The sequence below is a fragment of the Chiloscyllium plagiosum genome, chromosome 4 (assembly GCF_004010195.1).
Source record: "Chiloscyllium plagiosum isolate BGI_BamShark_2017 chromosome 4, ASM401019v2, whole genome shotgun sequence".
Taxonomy (NCBI): Eukaryota; Metazoa; Chordata; class Chondrichthyes; order Orectolobiformes; family Hemiscylliidae; genus Chiloscyllium; species Chiloscyllium plagiosum.
Genome location: NC_057713.1, coordinates 44,327,464 through 44,341,602, shown reverse-complemented (window position 1 = coordinate 44,341,602; position 14,139 = coordinate 44,327,464). Strand labels below are relative to the sequence as shown.

General features: G+C 40.8%; 1 protein-coding gene across 1 annotated transcript in view; it reads right to left on the bottom strand.

Annotated features, from left to right (window-relative positions):
• Positions 1 to 14,139, bottom strand: part of LOC122549189 (N-terminal EF-hand calcium-binding protein 1-like) — a 64,615-nt gene that overhangs the window by 19,579 nt on the left and 30,897 nt on the right. The window contains exon 3 of the mRNA XM_043688580.1: positions 6,042 to 6,150. Coding sequence (XP_043544515.1) covers positions 6,042 to 6,150 — 109 coding nt within the window. The remainder of the gene's footprint in view (positions 1 to 6,041; positions 6,151 to 14,139) is intronic.

Sequence of the window (14,139 nt, the reverse complement as noted above, 5' to 3'; positions counted from 1 at the left end):
GGTTGGTCAGTTAAGATGATATTAACATGGCTTTTGAAATTTACTTCGGACTCAGGTGTATGCCAGGCTTCCCAGAACTGGCGCGTGAAAGCGATGTAAATATGCACTGCTATGAGAGGGATTGATGACCCAACAAAGAAATATGCCAAAAAGCAAGGAAACCTCACCACTGATTTTGTCTGATTCTGTGAAAGACTTTGTTCACAGTGCTTGTCCTGGGGATTTCACCCTTAAAAGTCTAGAAGGCACTTTCACACTTTGCAAGGTTACTTTTGCAGCCTTAGAAAATTAAGGATTTGTGTCAGCTGTACCTCTCCCTCTGGGTCGCAATTTTCCAGTTTGAATCCCACTCCCACATGAAAAATCTGAAACTCCATTGCAATACTGAGGAAGTGCTACATTTTTGGAGGGGTGTGTCTTTTGGATGAGATGTGAAACTAAGGCCCTGTGTGCCCTCTTGGATGGATATAATAGATCCCATGGCAGTATGAGCAATGGAGCTATCTACAAAATCTTGGCCAATCAACACAAGAAGAAAAGCAAACATAGTTATCATCGCATCCTGTGTGCAAATTGGTTATTATGCTTGCATCATTGTTTGAAAAGTATGTACAGGGAAAATGAAAAGCATTTTACAAATACAAAATCTCTGGTGTTTTTTGGCTGATTTCTACTCTGGCACAGCTTATAATGTTTCATTTCAACTTAGTGTAACTCTAATGATTATTACATGAATAGCACCAGCAGAACTAGGAACAAAAAGAGTGCTGACAGCAAGAGCTGCACCAGCTTGTTCCTTACAAATGTGCTGCCTGTCTGGAGAACAGGGATGAACAATGAAGTGTAGCTCACATGGGGCAACGCAACACAGAATGCAAAAGCAGAAGACATGCTTCCTTGAAATATTAGAACACCAGTTTCTGAGGAAACTCAGGATCAAACATCAAATAGTAACACAATACAAAATAAAGAACTGCAGATGCTGGACTTCTGAAACATAAACTGAAATTGCAACATGTGTGGAGAGAAAAATAGAGTTAATGTTTCGAATCCAGTGATCCTTCTGCAGAACTCAACAAACTCTGAAGAAGTGTCATGTTAACTCTGTTTTCTCTGCATAGATGCTGCTAGACCTGCAATGTCTGTTTTTGTATCAAATGTTGACAGGCAGGTTGGGCGACTATCTATGTGGAGTTTGCACATTTTGCCCATGTCTGCGTGGGTTTCTCTGGGAGCTCTGATTTCCTCCCACAGTCCAAAGATGTGCAAATTAGGTGTATTGGCCATGGTAAATTGCCCATAGTGTTCAGGGATACATAGGTTAGGTGCATCAGTCAGGGGTAAATGTAAAGCAATAGGGAAATGGCTCTGGATGGGTTACTCTTTGGAGGGTCGTTGTGGACTTGTTGGGCTGAAGGGCCTGTTTCCACACTGTAGGGGTTATATTCTATTCTACCTACATTTGCAGAATGATCTCATAGATGAAGTGTTTGATGGCTTGTTTGCCAGGGCAAGGCAATTGTGTATAATTTGCCTCCAGTGCCGATCAGAACACTTTTCTTAAATTGTGAATGTAATCTCCCATTGTGCCAAAACAGCCTCTAGACATTTGAAAGCAACCTCCCAGTAGAAAACCTTTCACACAATTAGACTTAAATCAGCCATGAGGTTTCTTGTGAGTCAGAATGAGTGGGTGCTTGGCCATATGCCTCTATTTGGCTTCCCACAGTTACTGAGTGTCACAGATCGAACACAAATATAATGGTGAATGCCCTTAGGTCATTCAGGAGTACTCAGCATCCAGAAAGTCCTCTAGTGGGCAACTAGTCACTACAACCACAAATACTGTACAACTACATTTGCTGGTGTCTTCAAGTAGCTATGGATATTTCATCCTGCTGCAGTCCATCCTCCTTGAGCTTTTATGTCTTCTTTCTGATGATCAACCACCTGATGAAGGAACAGCACTTCGAAAGCTAGTGCCTACAAATGAATCTGTTGGACTATACCTGGTGTTGTGTGATTTTTAACTTTGTCCACCCTAGTCCAACAATGGCACCTACAAATCATGCCTTCTTTCTCCGTGGCTGCTTGTAGAAAATGAATATCCACTTCAAATGGAGCTGTGACACTCATAGGAAGCTAATAAGTGAGGCCTTGAATAGTCATAAACTTCTGTTGTATCATTCATCACAGGAATAAACAAAAGGGTAACAAGGGAAATGGTGAAAACAAATAATATTTAATTGGTTCAAGAACTGAACATAAACCTAACAAATTAACATAATATAACACATATCTTAACCATTTATAAATCTTTATTCTTCCTCTTCCTAACACATGATATAGTGCATCACCTGTGGCTTCAGAAGAAATAGAGTCAGGTTACTTTGATACTGATTGCTGCTGGCACTCTCTAAGCTGTGAGATTTCCACCATTGACTGCCCCATCTGTACTTCAGTGAGGGCATGCCTTCCACGCTCTCTGTCACCATAATCATTCTCATAGTCTATCCAAAAGCAATAAATTGTCAATCAGTCAGGAATTAGATAGCCAGGATTGCTTCCGTGTAAGATGGTTTTCATAAGGCTGTTTCTCTACCAGCCCATTAGAGATAGTCTGGAAGGCAGGGGGTTGGAGCACCCAGTGCCTTCCACTATTATGGCGTTTTACCAATGTAGAGAAGGAGGGGCAGAACTGGCCTGCTCAGAGGTTGGTTGAACCACTTACCTCACCAATTAAGGGCCTCCTTCTATCACCATTCGCATTTTACTGGTAGAAAAAGGACCCTTCACCAAAAGGGGAACTGCATTTATAAATCTTTATTCTTCCTCTTCCTAACACTATGATATAGTGCATCACCTGTGGCTTCAGAAGAAATAGAGTCAGGTTACTTTGATACTGATTGCTCCTGGTACTCTCTAAGCTGTGAAGTTTCCACCATTGACTACCCCATTTGTCCTTTTGTGAGGGTACGACTGTTGGCCTTCATGTGGACATGGATCAAGCTGCCCTCCTAATCAGGCACCTGTATGGCCCTTAAACCTGTCTCCTCAACTCTGACACCTAAGACAGCCCCACAGCCACCAACTCCTACATTCACTTCCCTCTTGTTGGAAAATGCCTGACCATTTCCATAAGCTATTGAAAGGGCAACCTATTCACAGGACTTCCTCTCAGATAGCTACAGTTGCAGCAATAGTCATTACTCTCAGTGGTGTTGCTGGCCTACTGGCTCTCCCATTGGCTGGCAGCTCTTGAAAGTGTGGTCAAATACCTGAAATGGAATGGGAACCCCAACAATGACTAATTATTTGCCAGAATTCTTTAAAATATGGTTGGAATCCCACAAAGCTGAGTCTTCCAAGCCTGTACCTAGGAAACCTTCCATGCTGACTATATTCCAGTTATAGTGTGCAAGACATCAGTGAGGCCTATATGAACTCATCTGATATTCTACCTAGGTCTTTCCATGGGTGAAGAGATCAGTGGAAAGGTCTGCCACTTCATGCCATTTGCAGTTGCAATAGACACCCCAAACTATCTACAAATATGCACATTGTGGCTGGAACATTTTATGGTATATATACTTGGCTTGTACTCTAACTTGTTTATTGATAGACCCATGATTCAATATTTGCCTGTAGTCTCTAACATAGTCGCTCCACTGCTGCCCTTACCTCTGGTCTCTGACCTTGCTCAATTGTAATATCTGAAATACCAAGTGAAAGCCCAAATATCTTAGTTGCTGCTGTTCCCATTGACACACAAGTATCTGATGCCAACCTGTATGAATCAATTTCAATCCAAGTATTTAAAAGGAGGTTTGATGGATTCTGAATTTGGAAGCACAACTCAAGGAAGTGAGAGTATTGTTTAAGATGCATTTAGACAGATAGATGAACATTAAGGGAATAGAGGGAGTGCAGGCAGATGGGATTAATTTCGAATGACATCACGGCCTACACAGACATGGTGGGCTAAAGGGTGTATTCATGTGCAGTAGTGTTCTACATTCAATGTAGAACATAGAATGACATTTCACTTTATTTTCATAATGCTTCCGTTTAATGTTATATCCTGTAAGGCTCCACAGTGAGATGGATATTTTAAATCAATTTGTTATCACCTGTATATTCCTTATTGATGAGGGGAAGAATCATGGCAGTGAAGTCAAATAGGTGTAGTTGATGAGTGACAGGAGTATAGTGTACAGTTATGTTCCTGGATTCAATGACAAAAGTGATTTACTGCCTTGAGCAGTGCAGGAAGAATACCAGCAGTGACAAAGTTAAGTAGATCCTATTATGGGTGTCACAACAGTCACCCTCACTCTGCCTTTTAAACTTGTACACCACATTATTCCTCATGCCAACTTACCTATTGATGAATCCAGACCTCTCTAGCTATACATATCATGTCCCCAATTATCCATCCAGCATGATATACACCATCATCTCAATGCAATGTCACTCTTCTCCCTCATAGTCACCCTCAATACATGTATTCTATCCACATGTTGCTATCCATTACTCTTGCTCATTGCTCTCATTTCCTTTTTGCGAGAGAAGGGATCCTGGAATACCAGGGTTAAGCAGCGAATAGACGTACCACCCCCCACCCACCTCACAACCAACAACTGCACAGGGGGCCGTATTGACCATCATTGAGTGATTGCTGAGAAATTAGTGGAGAAACCTGTATATAATACATGAATACACTGCCTGTGTAAAAAGGCACTGACAAACACTTTGATCTTATGCCAGGTTCGCTACTACCCACCATTCCCAAGATAACAGCAACTTAAAAGCCAGCCCAATAACTCCTCCACTATTAACCTAATGTATGGCACATATAATTGCTACGGAGGGAGAGAAGTATATGAGGTTAGGATATCTTGATTACAAAGCTGAACTACACTGAATTTCATGTCAGTCATTGGAAAAATAAAGCAAAGTTGTGTAATGTCACTTCCAGTCATAAACTAAACTAGTCCTACTTGCCTGCATTTGGCCCATATCCCTCCAAACTTTTCCTATTTATGTACTAATCCAAGTGTCTTTTAAATGTTGTAACTGTACCAGCATCTATCACTCATTCTGGCAGTTCATTTCACACAAACGCATTGTGTAAAAAATTGCCCCTCATGTCTTTCCTAAAGTTTTCTCCTCTCACTGTAAAATTATGCCCTCTAGTTATTAATTTGACCCCCTTGGGAAAAGACACTTACTTTTCACCTTATCTATGCCCCTCATGATCTTATAAACTTTTATAAGGTCACCTGTCAACCTCCAATGCTCTGATGAAGAAAGGCCCAGCCTATCCAGCTTATTTTTATAACTCAAACTCTTCATTTCCGGCAACATCTTGTAAACCCTTTCTGAATTTTCTCCAATGTAATAATATCCTTCCTATAGCGGGACGACCAGAACTGCATACTGTACTCCAAAAGAGGCCTCACCAATGTTCTCTACAACTTCAACATGATGTCCCAACCCCTATATTCAAATTTCTGAGCAAAAAAGGCAAGCATGCTAAATGCCTTTTTAACCACCCTGTCAAGTTGTGATGCAAACTTCAAAGAATTTTGTACCTAAATAACTAGGTCTTTCTATTTTATAACACTACCCAGGACCCAACCATTAATTGTATAATTCTTGCCCTTATATGTTTTACCACAATGCAATATTCCAATTAAACTCCATCTGGCACCTCCTCAGTCCATTGACCCAATTGATCAAGATCTCTTTGTAATATTAGATAACACTCTTCTCTATCCACTATACCATCAATTTTAGTGTCATCTGCCAACTTATTAACTACACCTTCTATATTCTTATACAAATCACTTATATAAACGACAAACAAAAGTGGACCCGGTACCGACTTGATGCCTATGCACTGTTAATACTTACTTCTGTTTACAATTGTGAAAAGTTACCAAATTTTGGAATATTACCTAAAATACTACCAATTTATAAAATAAATGAATGTGGAATTGTATTGTTTTACAACTAGAATAAAGTATTAATATTCTTACTCGGTATTATTGCTATCAATAGTACGAAACAATTCATGCATCTCTTCTGAATTCAGGACTCCATCTGTAAAGTAAGCCTTGAATTCATCAAAGGACAGCTTGCCATCATCTGTAAACAAAAAAGATTTAGTTGTTAGATTGTAATAATAGCTCTCATCTTCGTAAATTAAATCATTTTAAAGTCTTTTCTCAAGAGCAGTTTAAAATGGTTATGTTGAATCAATATTTAATAGATCACTGATAAGTGCAAAATGGTATTAAATTTTCAAAACTAGTGTTTACAGTAACTTGAAACTCACATTTAAAGTATATTAAATTAATTGATTTTAGAACAATGACTACCATGGATGGAGTTTTCCAAGTAAACCATAGCTTTTAAAAGGGTGGGCTTCGGAACTGAATACGGTGAGAAGCAAAAATTCAGTTTCCTGGCAGTGGAATACAATGTTGTTATTAAGTTCTCAGAATTTAGCTCTCGGGCATGTTGACTTCTCTGAGGTTCATAGTTGGAAACTGACTTTGCATTCATTACCATATCATGAATACTCCCCAGTCCCCTAGAATTATTTTCACAGGTACACCTTGCTGGTCAGAAATGGAAACATGTATGTTTATGAACCCAATTACATCTATGGGATATGTTTCTGTAAGATTAGATGTTCTTCATCTAAATTCCAGTCAGCATAGTCTTCTTCAGTTACTTCAATCCTTCACAACAAAGCCATTTCTTTTTGCAGAAACACATACTGTATAAGACAATGAGACACAGGAGCAGAAGTATGTCATTCAACCAACCCATCAATCTGCTCCTCCATTCAATGGGAACATGGATAATCTGATAATCCTAAAACCACCTTCTTAAATTTCCTCCACAACTCTTTATTCTCTTAGTGGTTTAAAATCTGTTTATCTCAGCCTTGAATATACTCCAGCTTCTAAAGCCCTCAGCAGTAAAAGAATTCCATAAATACACTACTTTCTAAGAGAAGAAATATTTAGCTCCTCTAGCCTTCCTGCCAAGTGCAGAACTTCACATTTTCCTGTACCTACATCATCTCAATAACTGCCTTTTGTTGTTCATTTACTGTTTTGCCTGTTGGAATCAAATTTTGATTCCAGATCATTTTCAACTCATGCAAACTAGTTCTCCACCACATGTTTTTATATCTGATTTTCCTAGTCAGTTTCCAGATCTATTCTAAATGTTCCCCACATGCTCTCCTATTGCAACATGCTCCATTTGCACCACTTCTTTCCGTAGAACTAGATCTAGCAATGCTTTCCTCCTATTGGACTTGAAACATACTGATTACATTCTTCTTGTAATAAATTAGACTACCTCTCCACTTTGCCCTTTCTACTGTTCTTATCCCAGTTTATTTTAAGGTAACTGAAGTCCCTAGTATCATTATACTGTAGTTCTTGCAACTTTATGTATCTCAACTCCAAATTTGCCCTCCTCTCTCCTTCTCAATGTTGATCAGTTTACATACTCAGAGCTGAAAATGTGTTGCTGGAAAAGCGCAGTAGGTCAGGCAGCATCCAAGGAGCAGGCGAATCGACGTTTCGGGCATGAGCCTTTCTTCAGGAATGCCCGAAACGTCGATTCTCCTGCTCCTTGGATGCTGCCTGACCTGCTGCGCTTTTCCAGCAACACATTTTCAGCTCTGATCTTCAGCATCTGCAGTCCTCACTTTCTCCCAGTTTACATACTCAGTAGAAAATACTCTTCCTTAATTCCATTCAACGTGGCTCACTCAACTGCAACATGCTTGTCAGAAGTTTAACTGTTTCTCTGATTAATACTGCTAACTTCCTTTTTCTTTCCCCCATCTTCCCTGAATATTTTGCAGCAAGGTATATTAATTTCCCAATCCCCACTCCTAACCATTACCTCACTCATCTCCTGCTCATTTTTGAATCAGACCTTCATTTTCTTTCTGCATTATGGTATAATATGATTTAAGTAAATGAGGACAATGTAACTGCTGATATGATTTTGATATTATGAGCACATGAAGAGGCAGGTCTCAGACATTATCTGAGAGAGCTGTATTTGATAACTTGCTATGTACTGATGTAAAGAAAAGAATGTTGAAGAGCTTTACTTAGAAATATGGTGCAAGTGGATATGCGGACTAGCATCTCAATGTTTGGATAGCAGGATTGGCTTCAAGCACAAGATAAAGGAGAAATTGAGGACTGCAGATGCTGGAGAGTCAGAGTCAAAAAGTGTGACACTGGAAAAGTACAACAGGTCAGGCAGCATCCATGGCAACAAGAGCCAGGACGGGACATAAAACCTTGTTGGCGGATAGGATCAAGGAAAATCCTAATGCTTTCTATAGGTATATCAGGAATAAAAGAATGATGAGAGTAAGATTAGGGACAATTAAGGATAGTAGTGGGAAGTTGTGTGTGGAATCAGAAGAGATAGGGGAAGCGCTAAATGAATATTTTTCGTCAGTATTCACATTGGAAAAAGACAAGGTTGTTGAGGAGGATACTGAGATACAGGCTACTAGACTAGATGGGATTGAGGTTCACAAGGCGGAGGTGTTAGCAATTCTGGAAAGTGTAAAAATAGATAAGTCCCATGGGCCAGATGGGATTTATCCTAGTATTCTCTGGGAAGCCAGGGAGGAGATTGCAGAGCCTTTGTCTTTGGTCTTTATGTCATCATTGTCTACAGGAATAGTGCCGGAAAACTGCAGGATGGCAAATGTTGTTCCCTTGTTCAAGAAGAGGAGTAGAGACAACCCTGAAAATTATAGGCCAGTGAACCTTACTTTGGTTGTGGTTAAAGTATGGGAAAAGGTTATAAGAGATAGGATATATAATCATCGAGAAAGGAATAAGTTGATTAAGGATAGTCAACATGGTTTTGTGAAGGCTAGGCGGTGCCTCACAAACTTTATTGAGTTCTTTGAGAAGGTGACCAAACAGGCAGATGAAGGTAAAGCAGTTGATGTGGTGTATATGAATTTCAATAAGGCATTTGATAAGGTTCCCCACGGTGGGTTATTGCACAAAATACGGCGGCATGGGATTGAGGTTTGAATAAGAAATTGGCTAGCTGAAAGAAGACAGAGGATAGTGGTTGATGGGAAATATTCATCCTGGAGTTCAGTTACTAGTGGTGTATTGCAAGGATCTGTCTTGGGGCCACTGCTATTTGTCATTTTTATAAATGACCAGATGAGGGTGTAGAAGGATGGGTTAGTCAATTTGTGGATGACAGTAAAGTTGGTGGAGTTGTAGATAGTGCCGAAGGATGTTATAGGTTACAGAGGGACATGGATAAGCTGCAGAGCTAGGCTGAGAGGAGGCAAATGGAGTTTAATGCAGAACAATGTGAGGTGATTCACTTTGGAAGGAGTAACAGGAATGCAGAGTACTGGGTTACTGGTAAGATTCTTGCTTGTGTAGATGAACAGAGAGATCTCATGTCCATGTGCATAGATCCCTGAAAGTTGCCACCCATGTTAATAGGGTTGTTAAGAAGGCATAGGGTGTGTTAGCTTTTATTAGTAGAGGGATTGAATTTCGGAGCCACAAGGTTATGACACAGCTGTACAAAACTCTGGAGCAGCCACACTTGGAGTATTGCGGACAGTTCTGGTCACCATATTATAGAAAGGATGTGGAAACTTTGGAAAGGGTTCAGAGGAGATTTAATGGGACATTGCCTGGACATTGCCTGGTATGGAGGGAAGATCTTCCGAGGAAAGGCTGAGGGACTTGAGGCTGTTTTCATTACAGGGAAGAAGGCTGAGAGGTGACTTAATTGAGACATATAACATAATCAGAGGGTTAGATATGGTGGACAATGAGAGCCTTTTTCTTCAGATGGTGATGGCTTGCACAAGGGGACATAGCTTTAAATTGAGGAGTGATAGATATAGGACAGATGTCAGAGGTAGTTTCTTTACTCAGAGAGTAGTAGGGGCATGGAACAGCCTGTCTGCAATAGTAGTAGACTCACCAACTTTAAGGGCATTTAAATGGTCATTAGATAGACAAATGGATGAAAATGGAATAGTGTAGGTTAGATGGGCTTCAGATTGGTTTCACAGGTCGGCGCAACATCGAGGCTAAAGAGTTATATTGCGCTGTAATATTCTATGTTCTATGTTTTGGGCATAAGCCCTTCATCAGGAATGTGGAGGGGGGAAGGTGACTGAGAGTTAAATAGGGGGGTGGAGGTGGAGTGTCTGTTGCTCTTGATGTGATCTCCTCTACACTGGGGAGACAGGATGTCAACTCACAGAGTGGTTCAGGGAACATCTCTGGGACACACGCATCAGACAACCCCACCTCCCTATGGCCAACCACTTCAACTCCCCCTCCCACTCCCCCAAGGACATGCAAGCCTGGGCCTCCTCCACTGTCATACCAAACCCATCTGCCATCTTCTGCCTCGGGACCCTCCAACAACACGGCATCAACATCGACTTCATCAGTTTCCAAATCTCCCCTTCCCCTACCTCATTCCAGACCCAACCCTCCAACTCAGCACCACCCTCTTGACCCAACCTACCTGTCCATCTTCCATCCCACCTATCCGCTCCACCCTCCCCACTGACCTATCACTATTACCTCCCACCTGCATCCACCTATCTCCATCTCACCGACCTTCCCCCCAGCTCCATCCCCACCCCTCTATATATCTCTCAGGCCTCGTCCACCTACACATTTCTGATGAAGGGCTTACCTGATGAAAGGTCTCCTACTCCGTGAACCACAAGATAAAATATGTTGCCAGTAAGGGAGAGGATCTAAAGTTAAAACAATGCGAAGGTCACAGCTGAAAGGGGAAAACTCTGAAACTAGGACAGGGCCTCAGAAGGTACAGCTGAGTAAAAAAACAGGAAAATGACTCTATGACTCTATAAAACCTCAAATGGAGGCCAAGACATCAGAAGAAGTTTAGAAAAATATGCTGGAAAAGGAGAAGGCTCTGAAGAAAGGAAAGAAGATATCAATTACAGGAGAATAGGATTGGAAGACTTTGACACATAGTTATGAATTAGAACAGAATCATAGAATCCCTACAGTGTTGAAACAGGCCATTTGGCCCATTGAGTCTACACCTACCATTTGAAGAGCATCCCACTCACATGTAGTCCCCAACCCCTTTTCCCATGGTTAATCCACCTAACTCACACATCCCTGGACACTATGGGCAATTTAGCATGGCCAACTCACCTAATCTGCACATCTTTGGATTGTGGGAGGAAACCAGAGCACCCGGAGGAAACCATGCAGACACGGGGAGAATGTGCAAACTCCGCACAGATAGTTGCCAAAGTGTGGAATTGAACTTGGCATTGTGAGGCGGCAGAGGTACTAAGCTACTTTGTTGAGAGGTCTGGACTTGCAGGTTCAACACAACAGAATGGCTTCAGCCTTATGAAAGCACAGCATCACTATGTCGGTGTGTTTCATATTCTGCAGGTCCAATAGCTGATGTTGCTCTTACAAAATAACATTTAGAAGAGTGCACTGCAGAATATGATGCATTGACTTGTACCTGGAGTCTAAAGAGGTAGGGGAGGTCCTAAATGAGATTTTTGCTTCAGTATTCACTAGAGAGGGGGGCTTTGTTGATAGTGAGAACTTTGTAAACCAGTTAATAGGCTTGAACAGGCCGTTTGGCCTAATTCAACCATGATGACAAGATTACCTAAACTAAAATAAATGCATTTGTCTGCATTTGGTTGATATCTGTCTTAACCTTTCCTGTCCATGTGCAAATGTCTTTTAAATGTTGTAATTGGATGTAACATATTGGCATATTCCCTTCTGTATATCACTTCCATTACGTACTTGCCAAAGAAAGGTGTTATACTTGAATCCAATGCATCAAAACTTTTCACTAAAGGGATGTCTAAACTAAATTCCGGCATTCCAGAATCCAAACTTCACAGGAACTAAATTTTTCTCCAGGCTGGATCTTGGCAAATAAATCTGAAGGGATCACCACTTTCAGAATATTATTGTATAAGGTAAGTAGTACCTGAAAGAGTTAACTGACACCACAGCTGCATCTGTCAGAATTTAAAGATCTGTACCTGGGAGGACCTAACAAGAGTGTTTGCTCAAGTTGTCTCTGAGTTGTACACCAGAATGTTTCAGTATCTGTATTCTAAACTTCATCTTCCCCTTGGCATTTTTAGCTGAAGATTGTCGCAAATGCTTCAGCCTTGTCTTTTGCACTGATAAGCTGAGCTCTCCCAAAATTACCAATCGTGAAGCCTCCTCATCCAATGAATTCAGTTTGGTATCGGGATTTTTATGTAACTCAAAGAAAAAAGATTGGTGGCAGTGAATCTACCCCAGGCATTCCAGATGGTTCCACTGAATCTGATCATGACAGTTACCATGCCAGCAGAGCTGTGTCAGAAAATATAACATGTCAAGAACAATGAGCATTGTGCCATGTACAGAAATATCCATTGGAAGATATTGCTTCCAGAGACAATCTTTCAGTCGATTTGTCAGTAAAAATCTATTTCAGCAGCATATGGACAGAACGACAGAAAATATTCCTGGAATATTTTGCTGGAATGTGTATGTATCGTCAATGATACTACAGTGATGAACAAAACCAAAGAAGAATATAACCAAAATCCACACTCACTAAAACAGCAGCTCACCGTGAAGCACTTGCCTTCACCAGAAATAAGTACCAGGTCAGATCAGCACTTCTGGCTCCATCTTTTTATGCAATCTGTCCCATAACAAGCCTACTCCCCAAGATTAAGAAGAACTGTAAACATGGCTCAGATTTGTTAAATTTCCTAGCACCATTCATTGCAAACATTTCTCAACAAAGCATTGTCATTCTTTAATATAAATATTCCATATGTGTGGCAGAAGAACATTCCTCCACACATCACATCAACTCTGATGAAGAGTCACTTACACCTGAAATGTTTGGCTTGCTCTCTGTCCATGGATGCTACTTGACCTGCTTTGATCTCCAACATTTTTTGTTTTCAGTACTGATTCCAGCATCTGCAGTAATTTGCTCAGATATCAAAATATGTTTGATTCAACAGAAGCTTGTATCCAACAATTCATAATATCCTACAAAGAACTAAGGAAAAGACAATCCTGGATGTTGAAGCATCTCAGAAAGGGATAGGAGTGTGCATCACGTAAGATTGCAAAATAGCTGCAGTTTGAGCATACACATAATCCAATTATTCCAAAATGGAGGATGAAACACTGACTCTGATATTCAATATCACAAAATTCTACAGGTAGTTATTGGTAAACAATTTACAGTGGAAATTGATCACAAATTATTGGAAATTATTTGTTGCAGAAGTGACAAGTGCAACACCAAGCTTTCACAATATCTGTCAAAAGTATCAATCTTGCCAAGTCATCACCTGTCTAAGTTCTCAAAGATGACAAATTTCTTGAAAAACAAAACAAATGAGAATGAAGATAGCCCATGACCAACATACTGGTGCACGGTGGCACAGTGGTTAGCACTGCTGCCTCACAGCGCCTGAGACCCGGGTTCAGTTCCCACCTCAGGCGACTGACTGTGTGGAGTTTGCACGTTCTCCCCGTGTCTGCGTGGGTTTCCTCCGGGTGCTCTGGTTACCTCCCACTGTCCAAAGATGTGCAGGTCAGGTGAATTGGCCATGCTAAATTGCCCGTAGTGTTAGGTAAGGGGCAAATGTAGGGGTATGGGTGGGTTGCGCTTCGGCGGGTCGGTGTGGACTTGTTGGGCCAAAGGGCCTGTTTCCACACTGTAATGTAATGTAATGTAATCTAATGTAATGTAATGTAAACTATGTACTCTGTTTCGAGTAGAAAGTCAGAGTCAAAGAAGCTGCACAAGAGATGTGGTTATCTGCAGAAGTTTCCACAGTCTACAGTTAGCCTAGATCCAATGAAGTCACAACACTGGATGGAGCAACATTAAAGAGAAACGTCAATCAACTCTTCCATCTGTTTTCATCTGTTCTTTCAGAGCAACAACGAATATGCTACATACATTAATAGTCATGGTCCTGTTTTTTTGTCTGTTTCAACTGAACAAAATAGATGACAGAAGTTCGTACTTCAAGACAATGAC